The sequence below is a fragment of the Bufo bufo genome, chromosome 1 (assembly GCF_905171765.1).
Source record: "Bufo bufo chromosome 1, aBufBuf1.1, whole genome shotgun sequence".
Taxonomy (NCBI): domain Eukaryota; kingdom Metazoa; phylum Chordata; class Amphibia; order Anura; family Bufonidae; genus Bufo; species Bufo bufo.
In genome coordinates, this window is record NC_053389.1 from 370,325,318 (window position 1) to 370,351,243 (window position 25,926).

General features: G+C 44.9%; 1 protein-coding gene across 1 annotated transcript in view; it reads left to right on the top strand.

Annotated features, from left to right (window-relative positions):
- TENM2 (teneurin transmembrane protein 2) overlaps nt 1–25,926 on the top strand; it is a 3,383,593-nt gene that overhangs the window by 2,179,985 nt on the left and 1,177,682 nt on the right. Inside the window, exon 12 of the mRNA XM_040404927.1 lies at nt 13,273–13,458. Within this exon, the coding sequence (XP_040260861.1) occupies nt 13,273–13,458 (186 nt within the window). The remainder of the gene's footprint in view (nt 1–13,272; nt 13,459–25,926) is intronic.

Consider the following 25,926-nt stretch of genomic DNA (forward strand, 5'->3'; position numbering starts at 1 on the left):
GATGTCGCGAACATAAAATTTTCAGTTCGCGAACAGCGAACGAGAACTTCCGCAAATGTTCGCAAACTGGCGAACCGGGCGAACCGCCATAGACTTCAATAGACAGGCGAATTTTAAAACCCACAGGGACTCTTTCTGGCCACAATAGTGATGAGAAAGTTGTTTCAAGGGGTCTAACACCTGGACTGTGGCATGCCGGAGGGGGATCTATGGCAAAACTCCCATGGAAAATTACGTAGTGGACGCAGAGTCGGGTTTTAATCCATAAAGGGCATAAATCAACTAACATTCCTAAATTGTTTGGAATAACGTGCTTTAAAACATCCAGTGTGTGTATACGATCAGGTATGATGTTGTATCGATCAGGTAGTGTAAGGGTTACGCCCGCATCACAGACATTGACAGACCAAACTCCCCTTTTAATGCACCGCAAACAGTTCATTTGCACAACCGCAAACTCCCCATTTGCACAAGGTTGGATACCAAGCTAGCCACGTCCCGGTGATGTCATTGAAGGTTTCTTCCTCCACCCAGCCACGTACAACACCAAGGGTCCCCGAAAGGTCAATTGAATTGATTTTTCGAACGGGGAGATGGTTAAAAAAACGCTGGCTCCCTCCCCTTTGTTTTTATCCACGGTGACTGCGTCTGCGCCGTGCAATTTACTGTCACACCCGATATGAGTGGTATTTTCTGTAGTACTATTCTCATCAGTTTAATCCCTCTAACGTCCCCAATCTGGGTGCCATTTATTGAATAGATTTTTCGAACGGGGAGATGGTATCAGTGGTTGGCACTGGCAGTGGGCACACTACAGTCAGTAGAAGCGGGCCTGACACACACTGGCAGCAGGCAAGCAACTGAAATTACACTAAAGTGTAAAAATTAAATGCCTTATTTATCGGCAAGCTACTGTGCCACCCGGTATGAGTGGTTGGCACTGGCAGTGGGCACACTACAGTCAGTGGAAGAGGGCCTGACACACACTGGCAGCAGGCAAGCAACTGAATTTAGACTACTGTCTAAAAATTAAATGCCTTATTTATCGGCAAGCTACTGTGCCACCCGGTATCAGTGGTTGGCACTGGCAGTGGGCACACTACAGTCAGTGGAAGCGGGCCTGACACACACTGGCAGCAGGCAAGCAGCTGAAATTACACTAAAGTGTAAAAATTAAATGCCTTTTTTATGCAAAGTCCTGTGCCAGCCGGTATGAGTGGTGGGCACTGGCAGTGGGCACACTACAGTCAGTGGAAGTCAGCCTGACACACACTGGCAGGCAACTAACCTTAGATTAAAGTGTAAAAATTAAGTGCCTATTTTTTAAGCAAAGTCCTGTGCCACTCGGTATGACAGGGGTGGGCACTGGCAGTGGGCACACTACAGTCAGTTGAAGTCGGCCTGACACACACTAGCAGCAGGCAAGCAGCTGAAATTACATTAAAGTGTAAAAATTAAATGCCTTTTTTAAGCAAAGTCCTGTGCCAGCCGGTATGAGTGGTGGGCACTGGCAGTGGGCACACTACAGTCAGTGGAAGTCAGCCTGACACACACTGGCAGGCAACTAACCTTAGATTAAAGTGTAAAAATTAAGTGCCTATTTTTTAAGCAAAGTCCTGTGCCACTCGGTATGACAGGGGTGGGCACTGGCAGTGGGCACACTACAGTCAGTTGAAGTCGGCCTGACACACACTAGCAGCAGGCAAGCAGCTGAAATTACATTAAAGTGTAAAAATTAAATGCCTTTTTTAAGCAAAGTCCTGTGCCAGCCGGTATGAGTGGTGGGCACTGGCAGTGGGCACACTACAGTCAGTGGAAGTCAGCCTGACACACACTGGCAGGCAACTAACCTTAGATTAAAGTGTAAAAATTAAGTGCCTATTTTTTAAGCAAAGTCCTGTGCCACTCGGGATGACAGGGGTGGGCACTGGCAGTGGGCACACTACAGTCAGTTGAAGTCGGCCTGACACACACTGGCAGGCAACTAACCTTAGATTAAAGTGTAAAAATGAAGTGCCTTTTTTTTAAGCAAAGTCCTGTGCCACACGGGATGACAGGGGTGGGCACTGGCAGTGGGCACACTACAGTCAGTTGAAGTCGGCCTGACACACACTAGCAGCAGGCAAGCAGCTGAAATTACACTAAAGTGTAAAAATTAAATGCCTTTTTTATGCAAAGTCCTGTGCCAGCCGGTATGAGTGGTGGGCACTGGCAGTGGGCACACTACAGTCAGTGGAAGTCAGCCTGACACACACTGGCAGGCAACTAACCTTAGATTAAAGTGTAAAAATTAAGTGCCTATTTTTTAAGCAAAGTCCTGTGCCACTCGGGATGACAGGGGTGGGCACTGGCAGTGGGCACACTACAGTCAGTTGAAGTCGGCCTGACACACACTGGCAGGCAACTAACCTTAGATTAAAGTGTAAAAATGAAGTGCCTTTTTTTTAAGCAAAGTCCTGTGCCAGCCGGTATGAGTGGTGGGCACTGGCAGTGGGCACACTACAGTCAGTGGAAGTCAGCCTGACACACACTGGCAGGCAACTAACCTTAGATTAAAGTGTAAAAATTAAGTGCCTTTTTTTAAGCAAAGTCCTGTGCCACACGGAATGACAGGGGTGAGCACTGGCAGTGGGCACACTACAGTCTGTGGGCCTGCAGCTCCTCACACACAGGCAGGCCAGGCAACTGCAATATGTATATAAAGGAAAAAAAAAAAGCAGACTAATGTTGCAGCCCTAAAAAGGGCTTTTTGGGGTGCTGTCAGGACGCTGTCCTTACAGCAGAGATCAGATGAGTCTTTCAGGACTGGAGTGGACACTGAATTCACTAGCCTAGCTATCGATTTCCCAATTAAATCAGCAGCAGTTACAGTCTCCCTCCTCTCACTAAGACTGCAGCTTCAGAATGAATCTAAAATGGATGCTGTGCAGGAGGTGGGAGGGTCTGGGAGGGAGGGTATGCTGCTGATTGGCTGGAATGTGTCTGCTGACTGTGAGGTACAGGGTCAAAGTTTGCTCAATGATGATGTATAGGGGGCGGACCGAACATCGCATGTGTTCGCCCGGCAGAGGCGAACGCGAACAAGCTATGTTCGCCGGGAACTGTTCGCCGTCGGATAGTTCGGGCCATCTCTAATTGTCACTTTCCCAGTTGAAGCTGGTTGGTGAGACAGCCAGTGGTATGTTTCATGCTTGATGCATAGTAATATATGATTGGCTGTGTGGCACTGGCTACGCTTGCCCAGCCCCATCAGTTCTAACACAGCATGACAATGCTTCAATTTACACATGTGATAGGAGGGAGGGAGAGTGGGAGTGATGCTCTTCCCTGCTGCTACTGGGGACGGGAGGATGTCCATGGAGGAGACAGATAAGAGGCTGGTATGGGAACCAAACTGAGACAAATGTGCACAGTGAGAATTGCAAGGAGCGTCCCAGGTTCTTCACCTGAGATTGTGTCTTTTTTGGAGAAATAATGCCAGCTAAGTATCTTCCAGTAGGGATGGGTGCACCCCATCAGATCCCTAAAATCAGCAGACTCTACTAAAATGCGCTGCCAGCAACTTGACGAGGTGGAAATTAAGCCTGTGCACCAGCAAGTTGCCGGGTGTGTAGAGGTTTTACTTGGCCACACATTCTGTTATTGATAGTTGACAATGGAGTGGAGTAGGCTGAGTAGAAGAAGGTGTTAAATGATGACAATGACACTGTACTGCATGTGAATGCAGCCTGACTGCTTCAAAGAATAGTAAAGACACTCTTATTGTGCTAGTTGGTGGCCACTTCTATTTCCCACTGAATTGGGTAATGCCAATACATGTGCTGCAATAGAGCCGTGGTGCCTATGTTTATTTTGTAACGCCCAATGCTTATTTTAATCCTGCAGATCTTGCACATGACAATGCTTTTTTTCTGGCATGGAGGAGAAAACTGCTAGATGGAAGATACTTGGACACTCCGCACAGAGCTAGCAGTAGCTGAGCTTGGCTTAGGGCTAGCACGTTTTGGGCCTGTGCCCACAGTATCTGCAGCATCACCAGTTCCTGAAGCAGATCAAGCCATGGCAGTTCTTTGGGAGCTTCTGGTTGTACATTCCCTCTGCACTTTATCGCTGCTGCTGTCACTACCCTCCTTTGATTTTACCTTCTCCACAGCACCCCGATCTGGCTACCAGGTACTTTCCAACATGCAATCATCATCAGAGTCCTCAGCCTTTTCCATTACTACTGACCCTACCATTACCGGCATGGTTACAAGTGCAATCATCACCAAAACAACCCCCTCCACCTCTGCCTGAACCCCCTCCTCATGGTGGTCCAAATGCTGACTATTCTCATACAACATATCAACAGGGAGACTTTGCGAACTACCTTTCCTATTTAGTGATGGGGTTTTGTTGCCTCTTCTTATGAAAAAAAGAAAGTACATGTCAGGAATATGGATTATTATTTTATGTCCAGCTGTCCAGATAGCAGAGGTAGTGAACTCCACAGGAGGGCCCTGCTTCAAAGCCCAGCCATCTGGCAGAGAACTTCTTGCAGGCCACCTTTGTTTACAATTTCTCACCTCCATTCAGCCAGCCAGGAACCCAGCTAATGGAACAGGAAAGACCTCTCTGCAGGGGGTCTAGGCCAGTACCCAGTTCAGTCAAATTTAGCAGACAGCATGGAACTGGTGATTTATAATAAATTATGAATCACTCGTCCATCACAGAAATAAACCAGATACATACTTGTGTCCCTGTGGCAACGATGAACAGGCCCGTGGTCATAGTATGGCGGTGGGATGCCACGGAGGGGAGATATACCTATCTCCCCACAGAAACCAAATAACGGTACCATGCTTGGACTCTACTGGTAACAAGAACCCAGGCGGATCCATTGGTCCCGGAACCACCTCCCTGGGACATTCTGGTCTGGAGCCCTGAGCCCTAATCGTTTTTTTGGCTCATGCGCTGCCAGCCCAGCAGATGGGTCGGCTACAGGTTAAAAGGCTTATGCCAGCAAGCGGGCGTCTCTTTTTCTCTGAAGGAGGTTCACATCATGCCATGTGTTTAGAGGGACCTGCAACCTGCTGACATCACTGCCCTCCATGGGACTACAGCAAAGGACTCATCACAACCCAAAAGGACCCATCCATCTGGTAAACTGACTTTCTCTCTGTTTAATCCTGTTTGTACCATACCACCTGTATTTGTAACCTCAGACCACTGATATATTCTTTGTGTGTATAGTGTTATTTCTAGTGAGCTCTTAAGGCGATTAAATATATAATTTAATCTTTTGCTGTCTGGTATCTCGATCACGAATTCCCACGTCCGTGTTTCGGCCTAGTAATACGCTACCGCAGGTTGGTTTTTTACCCTATATAATCCCGTTAGTGGACCTGGCTTATATCAAACAAGGATCTGGTGGCAGTCTTTCCGGGCTCTCTCAGCTTGTTGCCTCTCTGTGCTAGTGTGGATAGGAGGAATCTGTGAAAACTGTACCAAGACTGACCTTACCCGCTCCTCCAGGAGGGTGTAAAGTCACGCCTTGGTAGCCAGTCACCATACCGTATCTCATGAGCTCGACGTAGTTGACGTCAATCGGGCACCAGGGGTGGTATCCCTCACAGTACCCCACTAAAAAGGGGCAGTGATGACAGAGAGGATGCAACTGAAAGGCGTCTCTGGGTTGCAAAGAGGAGAAGCAGGATGAATGTTGTGACCTATCGCTCCAAGACAGAGTCAGACTCAGAAGTGACCACCACATCATCCTGCTTTGACTGAGAGGAGAAATGAGCAATCCAGTCCACAATCTCACCTTCTTTGTCCTCAATAATAATGGTGTGCCTTTCAGAAGCCAGGGAACACTGTAGCCTACTACTACTGGATGGATGGCTGGTGCTGCTACCCACATACTGACTCTGGCAAGGCATGAGTCATTTGTTTTGCACTCCCGTTTTCCATACACTTTATTATTAGGTCTAATAATAAAAAGTCACGAGGTTAGTACCCACACAGATTAATAAATGGTAATAGCAAAAGTGCAAGTGTTTTATCTGCAATTTAAAGGCAAAGGTGAAATAAAATATCCCAAATCCCTCCCCTTCCACAAACACACTGCAGACTGGAATTGAGAATTTAGAATGGTAATAATAGAATTTTTGCAGTGAAACATGTTTGCACTACACGCTCTGATGCAGTAATACTGGCCCTTCACTAACACTTGGGTGTGACAATGCACTTTTTTTGCCTTGATGATAAACATATTTTTAATTAGACGCTATGATGTTGTTTCTTTTAGTAATATAGATTTTTGGTAATTATCTGAAATGTGTATGCTGCTGCTCTACCTTATCCACCTCTTACCTTGCAGCAATGTACATAACACAGCTTTATTGCCGTATTATTACTATTTTATTTTTTATTTTTATTGCAGTAAAATTATTAAACCCTTTTTTTAAATAATAAGTGTTCACTTAAACTCGGATTTGACTACAAATTTTGCAATGATTCCAGATGTCTTATGAACTAGACGTAATGCAGTTGCCTTCAGCAACATGTTTATAATTTATGTTTCTGATGTGAAATGCATATGCTGCTGCTGTACCCTATCCACCCCTTATCTTGCAGCAATGTACAGTACGTGTTCAATAACACAGGTGTAATGCACTAAAATGCCCAATTACAAAGTTAAAATAGCAGGGGCAATTCCTCAGCACTTGCATGAATGTAGTGAAACTTATCGAAAAACGTTTTTTTCCCCTGTTTTTGCAGGTATCTGTAATTTAGAACTATTTGCCAAAAGCTGAGCTGATTAGCCTGCCAGCTAATACAGTAAATCTGATAGTGACCAGTTCTAACTCCCTCACTTCCAAAATATCTCCTATTCTCTCCCTATAATCTTCTTATACAGTTCCTTTCACAATTTAACAGTGGATTTCTGTTTGGCAAACAGAGCCAACAACACAGGATACTTCCAGGACGCAAGCACATTACAGAATGATGTTCTGCTCATTTTGCAGTGACACCTCCCAGCCTGCTGCCCTCCCGTTTGGCTGATTCAGGCAGTATGTTAGCCTCTGAGCCAATCAGGGCAAGCTCTCCCCTACATCTCTTCCTAGTGTCATGTGACCATCTTCTTCCTCCCTCATGGATTTGCCCACCAACATAGACATTAAATGGTGTTGAGTGCCATTTTACATGATTTATCCAAAACAAATCAAAACATTTCTGATTAGTTTTATGACAATTTGTTGTGAAATTCGGAATGAATCCAATTAATTTTGAATATATTCACTCATCATTAGGTGTAAACCAACTGACAATATTCTTTTAAAGCTCTGGCTCTCCAGAAAAATAACCAATATTTATCAATGAATTCTAAATCAGGTTGGGCATATTAGGTTTTTAATGATTTTCATAAGAAAAAGGTTTAAAGTACAGTGAAACATTTTATGAAACATTACATTTTTCTGTACAGACAATTACAACTACACATCAGATTATTTAAAGGGGTTATCTGAGATAGGAAATGCCCCCCCCCCCCATATGCACGGGCCCCTCATACTGATTCTACCTGGCTTCCCGCTTCCTGCGCCGCTCCTGGTCCCCGCATGGCTGCCACTGCTTCTCCCCATGCGCCGATGAAAACATCCGGTGTCGGGGAAGGGGGGCAGCCAATGGCAGGCGGTGATGGGGACGAGCCTCCCTAGCATCGCGGATGACACTAGGGAGGCTCATCCCCATCATGGCCTATTTGCTGCTCCCCCCGACACCGGATGTTTTCATCCGCACATGGGGAGAGGCAACGGCGGCCGTGCGGGGACCAGGAGTGAGGAGCCAGGTAAGCACATTGTGAGTGAGAGGCCCAGGCATATGGGGGGCATTTCCAGGCTCAGATAACCCCTTTAAGGGTGCATTAAAATCCACTAGTATATAATGTAGTCCTATATAAAACAATAAAATATAAAGCAGTCATTGAAATTCAGCCAAACAATAGACCAAGTACTCAGGCACTCTTTTACTAGCTATACTCCTGTATAGAAGAAGGTCTCCAAAAAATAAAAAGATAGACTCGATCACTAGTCATACTATACTTGCATGTCCTGGACACAGCATGCAAGAGATGTCCCAATGGTATGGTAGTACAAAACAGTGGCCTAAACATGATAAAGCTTCATGCACTGCATAATACATAATACACTGCCAAAAAAAAAGTCGGCACCAAAAAGAAAAGGTCACACACTCTAATATTTCGTTTGACCACCTTTTAGCTTTGATTATGGCACGCATTCGCTGTGGCATTGTTTCGATAAGCTTCTGCAATGTCACAAGATTTATTTCCATCTAGTGTTGCATTAATTTTTAACCAAGATCTTGCATTGATGATGGTAGAGTCTGACTGCTGCGCAAAGCCTTTTCGAGCACATCCCAAAGATTCTCAATGGGGTTAAGGTCTGTACTCTGTGGTGGCCAATCCATGTGTGAAAATGATGTATCATGCTCCCTGAACCACTCTTTGAGCCCGAAGAATCCTGGCATTGTCATCTTGGAATATGCCCGAAGAATCCTGGCATTGAGCCCGAAGAATCCTGGCATTGTCATCTTGGAATATGCCCGTGCCATCAGGGAAGAAAAAATCCATTGATGGCATAACCTGGTCCTTCAGTATGTTCAGGTAGTCAGCTGACCTCATTCTTGGAGCACATACTGTTGCTGAACCTAGACCTGACCAACTGCAGCAACCCCAGATCATAGCACTGCCCCCACAGGCTTAAACAGTAGGCACTAGGCATGATGGGTGCATCACTTCATCTGCCTCTTTTCTTACCCTGATGCTCCCATTACTCTGAAACAGGGTAAATCTGGACTCATCAGACCAAATGACCTTCTTCCATTGCTCCAGAGTCCAATCTTTATGTTTCCTAGCAAATTGAAGCCTTTTTTTTCTGGTTTGTCTCACTGATTAGTGGTTTTCTTATGGCTACACAGCTGTTCAGTCCCAATCCCTTGAGTTCCCTTCGCATTGTGCATGTGGAAATTATTACTTTCACTATTAAACATAGCCCTAAGTTATACAGTTGTTTTTCTTCAATTTGATTTCACCAAACGTTTAAGTGATCGCCAATTACGATCATTCTGGATTTTTTTCCCCGCCACATTTCTTCTTCTAATACGATGGGTCCCCACTATCCTTCCAGTTTTTAATAATGCATTGGACAGTTCTTATCCCAATTTTAGTAGTTTCTGCAATCTCTCTAGATGTTTTCTCTGCTTGATGCATGCCAATGATTTCACGTCGTCAAAAATGGTGCAAATTGCACTAAACTCTAAGTGATGCATGTGATAAGATAAATTTGGCACAGGTTGCTAATTATGTTCCTTTTTATAATATAAACTGGAGTTTTTCATTAACTGTAATGCAGGATAATATTGTCACTAACTTAATAATTATTAGGAATTAAAAATCTTTAGAAGCTCAAGCACTAGAGTGATAGATCATTGATGCAGTCGTATGTGTAGTTAGCAGAAGTCATAAGACCTGATTTTTAACTTACTGCAGGCTGACCTGCAAACATCCTAACCAAGCAGCTTCCCTGCAGATAGAAATACCTTTGTAATGCATTAGTACAACTAAACCTTCTTTACTCTAGAAAGGTTGCAGTTTCTGCTGGAATCCAGAAATATCCATTCAGAAATTTAGCTGCAAACTTTTTTTTTCATTGCATGTGATTCTTTCATGCATTGAATATCCTTGAAAGCTTCCAGCATTCATATCTACAGTCGTGGCCAAAAGTTTTGAGAATTACATAAATATTGGAAATTGGAAAAGTTGCTGCTTAAGTTTTTATAATAGCAATTTGCATATACTCCAGAATGTTATGAAGAGTGATCAGATGAATTGCATAGTCCTTCTTTGCCATGAAAATTACCTTAATCCCAAAAAGACCTTTCCACTGCATTTTATTGCTGTCATTAAAGGACCTGCTGAGATCATTTCAGTAATCGTCTTGTTAACTCAGGTGAGAATGTTGACGAGCACAAGGCTGGAGATCATTATGTCAGGCTGATTGGGTTAAAATGGCAGTCTTGACCTGTTAAAAGGAGGGTGATGCTTGAAATCATTGTTCTTCCATTGTTAACCATGGTGACCTGCAAAGAAACGCGTGCAGCCATCATTGTGTTGCATAAAAATGGCTTCACAGGCAAGGATATTGTGGCTACTAAGATTGCACCTCAATCAACAATTTATAGGATCATCAAGAACTTCAAGGAAAAAGGTTCAATTCTTGTTAAGAAGGCTTCAGGGCATCCAAGAAAGTCCAGCAAGCGCCAGGATTGTCTCCTAAAGAGGATTCAGCTGCGGGATCGGAGTGCCACCAGTGCAGCGCTTGCTCAGGAATGGCAGCAGGCAGGTGTGAGCACAGTGAGGCGAAGACTTTTGGAAGATGGCCTGGTATCAAGAAGGGCAGCAAAGAAGCCACTTCTCTCCAAAAAAAACATCAGGGACAGATTGATCTTCTGCAGAAAATATGGTGAATGGACTGCTGAGGACTGGGGCAAAGTCATATTCTCAGATGAAGCCTCTTTCCGATTGTTTGGGGCATCAGGAAAAAGGCTTGTCCGGAGAAGAAAAGGTGAGCGCTACCATCAGTCCTGTGTCATGCCAACAGTAAAGCATCCTGAGACCATTCATGTGTGGGGTTGCTTCTCATCCAAGGGAGTAGGCTCACTCACAATTTTGCCCAAAAACACAGCCATGAATAAAGAATGGTACCAAAACACCCTCCAACAGCAACTTCTTCCAACAATCCAACAACAGTTTGGTGAAGAACAATGCATTTTCCAGCACGATGGAGCACCGTGCCATAAGGCAAAAGTGATAACTAAGTGGCTCGGGGGCCAAAACGTTGACATTTTGGGTCTATGGCCTGAAAACTCCCCAGATCTTAATCCCATTGAGAACTTGTGGTCAATCCTCAAGAGGCGGGTGGACAAACAAAAACCCACAAATTCTGACAAACTCCAAGAAGTGATTATGAAAGAATGGGTTGCTATCAGTCAGGAATTGGCCCAGAAGTTGATTGAGAGCATGCCCAGTCGAATTGCAGAGGTCCTGAAAAAGAAGGGCCAACACTGCAAATACTGACTCTTTGCATAAATGTCATGTAATTGTCGATAAAAGCCTTTGAAACTTATGAAGTGCGTGTAATTATATTTCACTACATCACAGAAACAACTGAAACAAAGATCTAAAAGCAGTTTAGCAGCAAACTTTGTGAAAACTAATATTTGTGTCATTCTCAAAACTTTTGGCCACGACTGTATGTCAAACAATTCAAGCCACTTGATGCTTAATATGGATGTGACTGCCTAACGACAAACCAGTACAATCTGAAATTAAAACATTTACCTAGCCTTTAAATATTAATGTGAACATAATTCTGAGAATATCTGAAAGCATATCAAATGTGTAGTATAATCGTGAATAAATGAACTGAATGAATGATGCATAAGACAAATCTCAATCATCATTTTATAGCAGAGGAGAGGTGAAACAGTGAGCGAGAAAGCAGGCAGTGAGCATGTAATTGTATTTTACCACCACAATAGGCGACCAATGAGTTTTTTTGTTTATTTCGATTTGCAATCATTTTTAGTCTCATTTTCGACAGTCTGACAAAGAGATAAAAAGCTTTAAACTAGCATTTGGATTTCATTATGAATAACTGTGTACACTGTATAATCTGTTTTTAATGTGGCTGCTTACTTTATAATTATTATGCCTTTTTATTAAAATGTAACTTTTATTTATCTTAGATTTAAATTCAATAAAGGTCAGATAGTAGTGAATGATTCAGAGCACTGAGAGGAATATAATGATCCCGGATATCACTCTTATGAGGCGAGGGTCTGCTGAATATTGCGGTCTCCTATGTAATAGGAGGGCAGGGAATAGCTAGCTGGATGTGTGTCGGAGCACCTGCCCTGAAAAGAGCGACCCCCAGCCTCAGGATGCCTCGGACCTAAATTAAATTCCCTTATATCCTGCTCATTAAATTGCCCTAGATAGCTTGAATGTGTTTTGCCTATATTCATAGGTCTTCTCAGGAAGCAGTATATCTAGGTTTGGCATTTGGTCATTCTCCGGCAGTGGGAATTGAATTTAGGTCCGAGGTATCCTGAGGCTGGGGGTCGCTCTTTTCAGGGTGGGTGCTCCGACACACAGCCAGCTAGCTATTCCCCGCCTGAAGACTAGGGTTGTTAGGGAAAGCTCTATTAGGCTAATGTATTAGATAGGAGACCGCAATATTCAGCAGACCCTCGACTCAATATTCAGCAGACCGTTATATTCCTCTCAGTGCTCTGAATCATTCACTACTATCTGACCTTTATTGAATTTCTATCTAAGATAAATAAAAGTAACTTTTTAATAAAAAGGCATACTCAGCAAAACACTAATAATTACTAAGCCTCTGGGTTGGAGACAAGCAGTGGTGTTAAGTAATCAACACTATTTCTGTCAACATTAAATCATTGCTTACTTTATAGGGTTGATTGACAGCAAAAACACATAATCATAGTCAAACTAATTGGTTAAAAAAGAAAAGTAAAACTGAATGAAATAATAAAGGTAGATAGACTAGAAATGGGACATATACCCTAGGTCACTCTAAAGTGCTTTGATATTTTTATATGTTTATATTTATATGCATACTACTATTTGTTTTATTTCACAGAGCAGGTAGAAATATGTTCAATATAATAAGGTGGTATATGAATTTATTTGCATTCATTATGTGTACTGTATTGATGATGGCATCACAAACATTAGGCGAAATGACTATGGGGACATTTAGGAAGACCAGCATTTTATGTGTCAGTCTTAATCTCTCCTCTGTTTGGTTTAGATGCTCCTCAGTTACGTACTGCATGCGTCTTAAAAATTGTGGGGCATCTGGGGAGGTCCATGTGAAAAAGCAGAGGTCTACACCAGCAAAGAAGCTGGTGTAGATCTTTGCTATAATCTGTGGCAGTTTCCAGGTGCAGATTATAATACATGTGACAGACCGCCTACCCCAGCCCTCACCGCTCGCTACTATAAAAAGTAGCAGATGATGCCTAAAACCCCAAAACTTAGCAAAATTTTGCACAACAGCAGTTTGCGCCACAGTTTTTGACTTTTGGTGCTAGTTCTCTGGGGAAGGGATGTGTTCTTAAGCTTTTCTTTTTGTCAGTATTTATCTCCAGATTAGTATTTTTATTTTTCATTCTTGTTTGTTGCAGAGGTATGCTCTGTGGACTGTGGCACTCATGGTGTCTGTGTTGGTGGAGCATGTCGTTGCGAAGAAGGGTGGACTGGGGTGGCATGTGACCAGCGTGTTTGCCACCCTCGCTGCACTGAACATGGAACTTGCAAAGATGGAAAATGCGAATGCAGAGAGGGCTGGAATGGGGAGCACTGCACCATTGGTAGGCAAAAGACGGGCATCGAAAGAGGCACATATTGTTTTATTCTCATACAACATATCGCCATTGGTTTTGTTCCATCAAGGGAGCCTTTATTTTTCAACTGCAGAATACAAATTAAGAACAAGTAAATGATTGATCAGTTTAATTTACAGACATGCATATCATTAAATGGCATCCATTTTGTGTTACAATAATTCTGGCAACTGTAGCATTATACATTTCTCCCAACAAAATAGGCTGACGTGTAAAGACTAATATAAAGTTATCTGTTTCTATAGTAAGGCAATAGAATATGTTTTAAAGCAGTTGTGGCAAACCTTAATGGGGCAATGCTTTTTACAATGATCATATCTTGTAATCCAGAACTTTGGCCAAAGGCATTTAGCATGTGAGTTTGAGTTAATAAAAAAAAAAAGCATTTGACCACTGTTCTGATTCAAAATGCCAATCTATTACCAATAGCAACATGTAATGAAATAAAAACAGATCCATAGCAGAAATGCCTGTAAAAATTACTTTTCAGTAAAAGGGGTATTTTCATCTCCGCCATCCATGGCAGAGATCTGAATGCCCATGCAGCAGCCAGGGTGGCCAGAGTTATAGAAACGAGAAAGTAGGATGTGCTACACTGTTCCTGTAACTCCCATAGAACTGAATGGGAGTTACAGACACAGTGTAGCACAGCCAGCCCTGCTGTTCTTGTACCTCCAGCTATCCTGGTCCCCGCATAAGATAGAAATTTGAATCTCGGCCATAAATAACCAGAGATGGGAATACCCCTATAAAACACACTAAAGTAAAATATTAAATAAGGATTCCAAATTAAAAGTAGGCAAAATTGGAATAAAATAAATGTTAACTGAAAATATGTAAGGAATTTTTAAAGGATGTATGGACATCTTTGAGGGGAGTCCCCTACTTGACCCCATTCCCTTTTCTCCAGAGTAGAGATCATCCCAGATCTGTGACAGTTGTCACACAGGCTCTAATCTGAAAAAAAGTTGTATATGTACAATATATGGATATGGAGTAATGAAGTTTGTAATCTCATATGCCACCGCTGCCGTTAATGCTGCGTAATCTTGATTGATGATAATAGGGGGAAATATGCTTCTGTTAAATTGATAGCAGTTAGAAATAAATATTTTTAAATAGATTTTCAACAGCTTGTACTAGGGAAAGGTTCTCCTTATTATTAATCATTTGCTGCTTGTTTTTTACCTAAAAAAATTATTATATGATTATTTTATTTCCAGTATACAAATGACTAGAGTTGAGCGAACCCGAATTGTAAAGAGAGAGAGGATAGATTTACAAGCTTCCACCCAATATCGATAAAGTCATGCGATACCCCAGCTTCCACCAAATATTGATAGTTTGATTAGGGTTGAGCGAACCCAAACTGTAAAGTTTGGGTTCTTACCGAACTTTAGGATATTTGGACCCCGGACCCGAACCCAAACTTTTCAGTAAAAGTTTGGGTTCGAGTTCGGTGTTCGGCGATTTAATAGCACTTTTTGAAAGGCTGCAGAGCAGCCAATCAACAAGCGTTTAGCTCTTGTGCCCTTCAAAGCCATCACAGCCATGCCTACTAATGGCATGGCTGTGATTGGCCAGTGCAGCATGTGACCCAGCCTCTATATAAGCTGGAGTCATGTAGCGTCGCACGTCACTCAGCTCTTACTATTGTAAGGATAGGATGCTGCTGCGGTGAGGGAGAGAATAGGAAAGAATCTATCTGATATCACATAACAACTTGTTATTAACTCTGCGATCTACTGCAATTTTATTTTGTGGGTGCAGTGCAACATTTTTGTACCCTGCCCTGAGCACAGAAAAATAAGTTTTATCCGTCTGTTAGTTAGGTAGGCGTCGGCGGCCATTTTGTGCAAAATCAGTGCACCAGCACTGCATATGTGCCAGGGACAATAATTTAACCCTGTTCTTTTAGTTCAGTGGGCAACATATACCCATTTTTTAAGTGAACCTGCACTGCATATGTACCAGGGGAAGGGAAAATAATATAGGGAATCCGTCTGTGAGTTCGGGGACCCAGAAGATGACATATTCACATTTTTTTCTGTAAAGTACAATCCAAGTAAATCCATCTGTTTGATTCTGTGGGGGCAAATTATTTTTTTGTCTAAAAAGTACATTTGCGCCCTGCACTGCATTTGTGATAGTGAAAATAAAATCTGTTAAAGGGTTTCTGTCACCCCGCAAAACTCTTTTTTTTTTTTTTGGATAGTTAGATTCCTCATAGTGCGATATAGGAGAATATAATAGTCTTACTTACTTTCATGCGGCCGATTCTTTATAAAACGAACTTTTATAATATGTAAATGAGGGCTCTACCAGCAAGTAGGGCGTCTACTTGCTGGTAGCTGCTGCAGAAATCCGCCCCCTCCTCTTGTTGATTGACAGGGCCAGCCGTGATCTCCTCCTCCGGCCGGCCCTGTCAGTAATTCAAAAATCGCGCGCCTCTGTTCGGCGCAGGCGCTCTGAGATGAGGAGGCTCGTCTCCTAAGCACTCCCTCAGTGCGCCTGCGCCGATGACGTCTTCTCAAGACACTACATTTGCGGCCTTTGCTGCATTCTTGACAGTCCAATACCATCGTTAAATACTGCTGCTATATTCTAGTATTAAAAAAACACCCATTTTGTGCAAGATATTACATTTCCAGCCTTTGCTGCATTTGTGAGTCCAATACAAGCATTAAATACTACAGTTATTTTCTAGTTTAAAAAAAAATAACATTTTGTCTTAGATACTACATTTGGGGCCTTTGCTGCATTTGTAACAGTCCAATACAAGCGTTAAATACTGCAGTAATATTCTGGTTTAAAAAAAACACCCATTTTGCGCAAGACGCTAAATTTGGGGCTTTTGCTGCATTTGTAACAGTCCAATACAAGCGTTAAATACTGCTGTTATATTCTGGTTTTAAAAAAACACCCAGTTTGTGCAAGACACTACATTTGGGGCCTTTGCTGCATTTCTCACAGTCCAATACAAGCGTTAAATACTGCTTCTATATTCTGGTTTTAAAAAAACACCCATTTTGTGCAAGACACTACATTTGGGGCCTTTGCTGCATTTCTGAATGGCCAATACAAGCGCTAAATACTGCTGTTATATTTTGGTTTTAAAAAAACACCCATTTTGTGCAAGTCACTACATTTGGGGCCTTTGCTGCATTTCTAACAGTCCAATACAAGCGTTAAATACTGCTGTTATATTCTGGTTTCAATAAAACACCCATTTTGTCCTAGATACTATATTTGGGGCCTTTGCTGCATTTTTGACAGTCCAATACAAGCGTTAAATACTGCTGTTATATTCTGTTTTTAAAAAAAAACACATTATGTCCTAGATCAGGGATCAGCAACCATCGGCACTCCAGCTGTTGTGAAACTACAATTCCCAGCATGCCCCATTCATTTCGATGTGAGTTCTAAGAAGAGCAGAACAAGTTTGCATGCTGGAAGTTGTAGTTTCTCAACGGCTGGAGTGCCGGAGGTTGCCTACCCCTGTCCTAGATACTACATTTGGGGCCTTTGCTGCATTTGTAACAGTCAAATACAAGCATTAAAGACCGCTGTTACCGTATTTTTCGCCCTATAAGACGCACTGGCCCACAAGACGCATCTGTGGATGACAGACACTGTTATGGGGGGATCTGTGGATGACGGACACTGTTATGGGGGGGATCTGCTATGGACACTGTTATGGGGGATCTGTGGCTGGCACTGTTACAGGTGGATCTGTGGCTGGAACTGTTACAGGAGGGATCTGTGGATGGCACTGTTACAGGGGGGATCTGTGAATGGCACTGTTACAGGGGGGATCGGTGGGTGGCACTGTTATATATGTGCCATCCACAGACCCCCCCAGCCCATAACAGTGCCATCCACAGACCCCCCCAGCCCATAACAGTGCCATCCACAGACCCCCCAGCCCATAACTGTGCCATCCACAGATCCCCCATAAAAATGTCATCCACAGATCCCCCCCCCCGCCGCTCCAGTATACTAATATAAAATGTCTTATTCAATTAATAGTTATTAAACATGCCCCCCAACTTCTAATAGTACCGTACATCGTAACCGCTTCAGTACAACGCAGGCAGGCAGGCCGGGCGGCCGACGTGTCACTCACTGACGTCACTTGCCTGCGCCACCTGCTTCATTCATAAAGTAGGCGGTGCAGGCAATTGACATAAGGGAGTTATGCTGCCGCCCGCCCGGCCTGCCTGCCTGCATTCTACTGAAGCGGTTAGGATGTACGGTACTATTAGGAGTGAGGGGGCATGTTTAATAACTATTAATTGAATAAGACATTTTATATTAGTATACTGGAGCGGCGGGGCTGTAGTACACTGACTGCACCGCCCCGCCGCTATTGCCGGCCCCCAGCTCCTCCTCCCAGTCCCTCCCCAGCTCGCTCGTACATCGCAGCTTGCGATGTAAAACTGCCAGCATTCGCCCCATAAGACGCAGGGGCATTTTTCCCCCATTTTGGGGGGAGAAAAAGTGCGTCTTATGGGGCAAAAAATACAGTATATTCTGTTTTTAAAAAACACCCATTTTGTGCAAGACACTACATTTGAGGCCTTTGCTGCATTTCTGACAGTCCAATACATGCGTTAAATACTGCTGTTATATTCTGGTATAAAAAAAACACCCATTTTGTGCAAGACACTGCATTTGAGGACTTTGCTGCATTTCTGACAGTCCAATACAAGCGTTAAATACTGCTGTTATATTCTGGTATTAAAAAAACACCCATTTTGTCCTAGATACTATATTTGGGGCCTTTGCTGCATTTGTGACAGTTCAATACAACCAGTTAATACTGCTGTTAGATTGTTGGTTGACAAATTAAAAAATGTTGTGACCGTGAAGTAATTGTATAAAATTTGCCTATCACACTGTTGTGTAACCTCAAGAAATTTTTCGTCTTTATGACACCGGCACTGCCTTACTGTCAGTGAACTTAATTGTTAACTATTGGCGGTTACATTGTGGCCTGACATAAACCATCTGTAAGTTTGATGGGTGAACGCAAAGAGTGAGGAGAGGGTCAAATAAGGGACGTGCCCCTGGTCATGGTGCTGCTGGTGTTGGTGGAGCTCCTGTTGCAGGGAGAGGATGTGGTCGAACTGTGCCAGCTACACACACAAGTGAAACACCTTCCTCAGGTGTGAGTAGGCGAAAGAACCTTCAGCGGTATTTGGTCGGGCCTAATGCGGCCCTATGAATGGTGAGGCCAGAACAAAGTACAGGCAATAGTAGATTGGGTGGCTGACAGTGCCTCCAGTTCCTTCACATTGTCTCCCACCCAGTCCCTTGCTGAACGATCAGAGTTGGCAACTGCAGCCCATGGCCATCAGTCTTTCACCTCACCCCCTTGCAAATCAGCCAAGCAGACTGAGCCCCAAGTCATGCAGCAGTCTCTTCTGCTTTTTGATGACTCTGCTAGCAGGGATTCCCATGGCCATCCACATAGCCCTGCCCCAAAAGTGGAAGAGATTGAGTGCACCGATGCCCAACCACTTATGTTTCAGGATGAGTACATGGGAGGACCACCGCAGCACGTCTCGGATGATGACGAAACACAGGTGCCAACTGCTATGGCTTTCTGCAGTGTGCGGACTGACAAGGAGGGCAGGGGTGTAGACTGGGTGGAAGATGATGTGGAGGACGATGAGGTCCTTGACCCCACATGGATTCAAGGTCATGCGAGTGACCTGTCTAGTTCGGAGGAAGAGGCGGTGGTCCCACAGAGCCATCAGCACAGCAAAAGAGGGAACAGGGTGCAAAAGCGGAGCGGCTGTCCCGTAGACAGTACGTCTGCTACTGCCCACCGCACCAAGGGACCGAGAACACCAAAGCCAACTCCAAGTAGTTCCCTGGTGTGGCAGTTCTTTAGACGATGTGCTGACGACAAGACACAAGGGGTTTGCACGCTGTGGAATCAGAGCCTGAAGCGAGGCATAAATGTTCTAAACCTGAGCACAACCTGCATGACCAGGCATCTAAGTGCAAAGCACGAGATGCAGTGGAGTAGACACCTCAAAAACCAAGAAATGTCTCTGGCTACTCCTACTTCCTCTTCTGCTGCAGTCTTGGCATCTTCATCCCCCTCTTATGTGACAGTGCCACCTGCCACCCCGCAAACAGAGGATGTGCCAGCAATGCCACCACCTGGGTCACCAAGCATCTCTACAATGTCCTATGGAAGCTGTCTATCTCCCATACACTGAAGCGGAAGAGGAATTTTCTTCCTACCTACCCGCGATCCCTGGCCCTGAATGCCAGCATTTCAAAATTCCTGGCCTTTGAAATGCTGTCATTCCGTCTGGTGGAGACAGAGTTTTAAAAGCCTTATGGCGGTGGCTGTCCCACAGTACGTCGTTCCCAGCCACCACTACTTTTCCAGGCGAGCCATACCTTCCCTGCACAACCAAGTGGGTGACAAAATCAGGTGTGCACTGCGCAACGCCATCTGTGGCAAGGTCCACCAAACTACAGATACGTGGACCAGTAAGCACGGTCAGGGACGTTATATCTCCCTAACAGCACACTGGGTAAATGCTGTGGCGGCTGGGCCCGAGGCGGATAGCAGTTTGGTGCATGTCCTTCCACCACCGAGGATTGCAGGGCGTTTCTCTTTACCTCCTGTTGCTGTCACGGATGGTGTTGCAGAAAGCTGGAACTTATAAATAAACATCCGACTGGCTTGATCCTAAACTAAGGAGCACATGGGTGAGCCCTATAAAACCCCTAGAGCTCTCCCTGACTGCTAAGCCCATGCAAAGATCTTTATGGTAGAGGATTGCATGTCCACGTACCTTATACTATCTGACACCTGAAAACCCTATAATAGTGAGGGGACATGACCACCGGTTCCCTGCACTTAATACGGACGGAGTCAGGGTCACCAACAATCAAGCCAGCAAGGAAACACAAATAAAGGAAACCGACTTATCTGAGGAATCAGGAGAAGGAGCATCCAGCAGTGAATAACTCATCCAGGAAGAAGTATAAACGGCAAAGTGAGGCAGCATGGGAGGGAATATAAAGGGAGGCAATCAGTGTAAATAGATGACAGCTGGGAGAAGGAAAAGAGATGAGAAAGTGAAACCAAAACAAAGAACATCATGCAAGAGGTACAGAAGAATGTCTGTCAGACCTTCTCAGAGAGCTGGCTGTGACAGTACCACTCCCTCTACGAGTGGACTCCGGACACTCAGAGCCCACCTTCTCAGGATAGGACCTATGGAAAGCCCTGATGAGACGAGTGGCCTTAGTGTCCGCCACTGGGACCCACATCCTCTCCTCAGGACCATAACCTTCCCAATGAACGAGGTACTGGAGAGAACCGCGGATAATGCGAGAATCCACAATCCTAGAGACCTGAAATTCAAGATTACCATCAACAACAATCAGAGGAGGAGGAAAAGAGGAGGGTACAGTGGGTTGGACATACGGTTTTAATAGGGACCTGTGAAAAAAACATTATGGATTTTCCAAGTCTGAGGAAGATCAAGAGGGAAGGCAACGGGATTGATGACAGACAAGATCTTGTAAGGCCCAATAAACTTAGGACCCAACTTCCAGGAGGGAACCTTCAGTTTGATATTCTTTGTAGACAACCACACCAGATCACCCACATTCAGGTCCGGACCAGGCACACGCCTTTATCCGCCACACGCTTATATCTCTCACTCATCCTCTTCAGATTACCCTGAATCTTTTGCCAAATAAATGACAAAGACGAGGAAAATCTCTGCTCATCAGGTAAACCAGAAGACCCCTCTCCAGAGAATGTCCCAAACTGCGGATGAAACCCATATGCACCAAAAAATGGTGACTTATCAGAGGACTCCTGGCGAAGGTTATTTAAAGCAAACTCAGCAAGGGACAAAAAAGAACACCAATCCTCCTGATTCTCTGCCACAAAACAGCGCAGATATTGACGCGTTCGGTCTGGCCATTCGACTGCGGGTGAAAGCAGAAGAGAACGACAACCGAACCCCCAAGCGAGAACAGAAGGCCTTCCAGAATCTGGAAACAAATTGCGTGCCCCTATCAGAAACGATGTCTGAAGGAATGCCATGCAATTTGACAATGTGATCAACAAATGCTTGCGCCAGCGTCTTAGCATTGGGTAACCCAGGAAAGGGAATAAAATGCGCCATTTTGATAAAACGGTCCACTACTACCAGAATCACAGTCTTCCCCGAGGAATGAGGCAGGTCCGTAATGAAGTCCATGGACATATGCGTCCAAGGACGGGAGGAGAGAACCCGATGGCTGTGAATGAAGGACTTTGGCACGAGCGCAGGTCTCGCAGGCTGCCACAAAAACCCTCAACCGTCTTACGAAGAGCTGGCCACCAGAGTCTCCGAGCAATGAGATCCACTGTGGCTCTACTCCCTGGGTGCCCAGCAAGGACAGTATCGTGGTGCTCCTTAAAAACCTTGTGTCGTAAAGCGAGAGGCACAAACAACCTCCCAGGAGGACAAAGATCAGGAGCCTCTGCCTGGGCTGCCTGAATCTCTGCCTCCAAATCAGGATAAAGAACAGAGACGACCACCCCTTCAGAAAAGAATAAAGACCATCTGGCCTGTCTCGGGTTCAGACGCTTGGCTGATTCCAAGTAGGCCAGATTCTTATGGTCGGTAAACACTGTAATAGGGTGTCTGGCTCCCTCTAGCCAATGGCGCCATTCCTCAAAAGCTAATTTGATGGCCAACAAATCCCTATCTCCCACATCGTAATTTCTCTCTGCGGAGGAGAGTTTCCTTGAGAAAAAGGCACACGGTTGCACCCACAACCACCTCAGAAGCGTCCACCTCAACAATGAAAGATAGGGAGACATCAGGTTGTACCAAGATGGGAGCGGAAGCAAAAAACTCTCTTTGATACTAGAGAAGGCCTTAAGCGCATCTACCGATCAGGAGGAAAAATCTACCCCCTTTTTAGTCATATCAGTGAGTGGCTTAACAACAGAGGAATAATTCAAAATGAACTTTCTGTAATAATTGGCAAAACCCAAAAACCGCATCAGCGCCTTCTGATTCTCAGGAAGCTCCCAATCAACCACAGCGCGGGCCTTCTCAGGGTCCATGCGAAAACCAGAAGCGGAGAGAAGAAAACCCAGAAATTGAATCTCTGGAACAGCAAACACACATAAAGGAAACAGATTTATCTGAGAAATCAGGAGAAGGAGCATCCAGCAGTGAACAACTCATCCAGGAAGAAGTATAAACCGCAAAGTGAGGCAGTATGGGAGGGAATATAAAGGGAGGCAATCAGTGTAAATAGATGACAGCTCGGAGAAGGAAAGGAGATGAGAAAGTGAAACCAAAACAAAGAACATCATGCAAGAGGTACAGAAGAACGTCTGTCAGACCTTCTCAGAGAGCTGGCTGTGACAGTTGCTTCCTCCTATTACTCCGCTTCTTCATCCTCTACTGCCTCCTCATCCAGTCAGCATAACACCTTCACCACCAACTTCAGCACAGCCAGGGGTAAATGACACCAGGCAGTTTTAAAACTTATCTGTTTGGGGGACAAACCCTACACCTCGCAAGACCTGTGGACAGGCCTTGAACAACAGACCGATGAGTGGTTGGTGCCAGTGAGCCTCAAGCCTGGCCTGGTGGTGTGCGATAATGGGCGACATCTCTTAATGTGGAGCTCGCTGGTTTGACGCACATCCCTTGCCTGGCGCATGTGCTGAATTTGGTGGTGCAGAAATTCCTGAAAAATCACCCCAATATGTCAGAGCTGCTGCAGAAAGTGCTCGCCGTTTGTGCGCGCTTTCGGCATTCTCACCCTGCTGCTGCTCGCCTGTCAGCGCTGCAGCGTATCTTCGGCCTTCCCAATCACCGCTTCATATGCGGCGTGCCAGCAAGGTGGAACTCCACCGTGCATATGCTGGCCAGACTGTGCGAGCAGCAGCAGGCGATAGTGGAGTTTCAGCTGCAGCATGCATGGGTAAGTCACTCTGCGGAACAGCACTACTTCACCACCAATAAGTGGGCCTTCATGCGAGACCTGTGTGCCTTGTTGCGCTGTTTTGAGTACTCCACCAACATAACCAGTGCCGATGACGCCATTCTCATCGTTACTATCCCACTTCTATGCCTCCTTGAAAAAACGCTTTGGGCAATGATGGAAGAGGATGTGGCACAGGAGGAGGAGGAAGAGGGATCATTTACAACGGTTTCAGGTCAGTCATTTACAAGTGGCTCCGAGGGTGGGTTTATGCACCAACATATACACCAGGTACACAATTGTCCTGCCAGGGCACAGTTCTGGAAGATGAGGAGGTGGAGGATGAGGAGGAGAAGATGGAGGAGGAAGGAGGAACCGTGTTCACAGCAGGGTGGCACCCAAACCAGCTCATGGCCATCACTGTTGCGTGGCTGGGGGGATACAGAGGACACAGATGATACACCTCCTACAGAGGACAGCTTGTCGTTTCCTCTGGGCAGCCTAGGACAGATTAGCAACTACATGCTGCAGTGTCTCTGCAACGACCACCGAGTTGGACACATTCTAACTTGTGCTGATTACTGAGTGGCCTCGCTGCTGGATCCCCATTACAAGGACAACGTACCGTCCTTAATTCCGTCACTGGAGTGTTGCTGATGGCATTCCCACCTGAAAGCCGGGGCACAGTGGAAGCACAAGGCGAAGGCAGAGGAGGAGGAAGAGGTCGCAAACGCAGCTGGGGCACCAACAGCACCTCAGAAGGCAGGGTTAGCATGGCCGAAATGTGGAAAAGCTTTGTCAGCACGCCACAACAACCAGCACCACCAGCTGATATGGAACATCTTAGCAGGAAGCAGCATTTTTAGCAATATGGTGGAGCAGAATGTGTGCACACGCCTACACGTACTGAATGATGGGTCTGCCCTCTTCAACTTCTGGGTCTCCAAATTGGGCACATGGCCTGAGCTTGCCCTTTACACCTTGGAGGTGCTGGCCTGCCCTGCAGCCAGTGTATTGTCTGAGCATTTGTTTAGCACGGCAGGAGTGGGTTATTACAGACAAGCGCAGCCGCCTGTCCACAGCCAATGTGGACAAGCTCACGTTCATTAAAATTAACCAGGCAGGGATCCCATAGAACTTGTCCGTACCTTGTGCAGAATAGACATGTATACCGGCCTTACCCAGCCATTGTTATACTCCAACGCACTTTCACTTTGTTTTATTTTTATATTTTCCAATGTTTTGGGTGTATTCAAATTTGAACAAAAATAATTAAATAAAATATAAATCAAAAGCAAAAACCAGTGTTGGCTGCCTCCTCCTCCTAGGCCACCGCTGCTTCCACCTACACCGCCACATCCATCGCCTCCTCAACCTCCTACTCCATATGGACCTCCTCCTCTTAGATCAAGATTATTATTTTTTTACGTATTTTATGTTATTTTAAGTCATTTCCATATCCACATTTTGTCACTGCCAGTTCTGTGAGAAGGTCTGACAGACATTCTTCTCTACCTCCTTGTATGACGTTCTTTGTTTTGGTTTCACTTTGTCATCTCTTTTCCTTCTGCCAGGTGTCACTTATTTAGACTAATCATCTTCCTTTATATTCCCTCCCATACTGCCTCACTTTGCAGTTTATACTACTTCCTGGATGAAGTGTTCACTGCTGGAGGCTGCTGCTGCTGTTTGCTCAGATAAGTGTTTTCCTTTATTGTGTTTCCTTGCTGGCTTGATTCAAGGTGACCATGACTTCGTCCGTATTAAGCGCAGGGAGCCGGTGGTCGTGTCCTCTCACTATTATAGGGTTTTCAGGTGTCACACAGTCTTAGGTACGTGGGCATGCAATCGTCTACCATTGAGACCCTTGCATGTGCATAGCAGTCAGGGAGAGCTCTTAGGGTTTTAAAGGGCTAACCTATATGCTCCTTAGTTTGGGATCAAGCCAGTTGGTCGTTTATGTATAAGTTCCAGCTATCTGCAATTTCCCCCCGTGACATTATAAACCGCCTAAACCATCTTAAGCATGGATCCGGTTTGAGCCTTGATTGACCGCATGCAAGGTCTTTCGCTGGATGTAGCAGATCTCCGTAAAACTGTGTCTCAGTTTCAGGTGACCGGTTCTGCTGGCGTTCATAGAGTTTGTTCCGAGCCTAAGATCTCGCTTCCGGATACGTTCTCCGGGGGTAGTGAGAATTTTGTTCGCTTTAGAGAGGCTTGCAAACTCCATTTTTGCCTACTTCCCCATTCCTCTGGTGATGAGGAGCAGAGGGTGGGGATCATCATCTCGCTGCTTATTGATAATGCTCAGTCTTGGGTATTTTTCGCTGCCGGTGGGGGCACGGCTCCAGGGCTACAGCGTTACAATACCACTTCTATGTCTCCTTGAGAAAACACTTAGGGCGATGATATAAGAGGAGGTGGCCCAGGAGGAGGAGGAAGAGGGGTCATTTTTAGCAC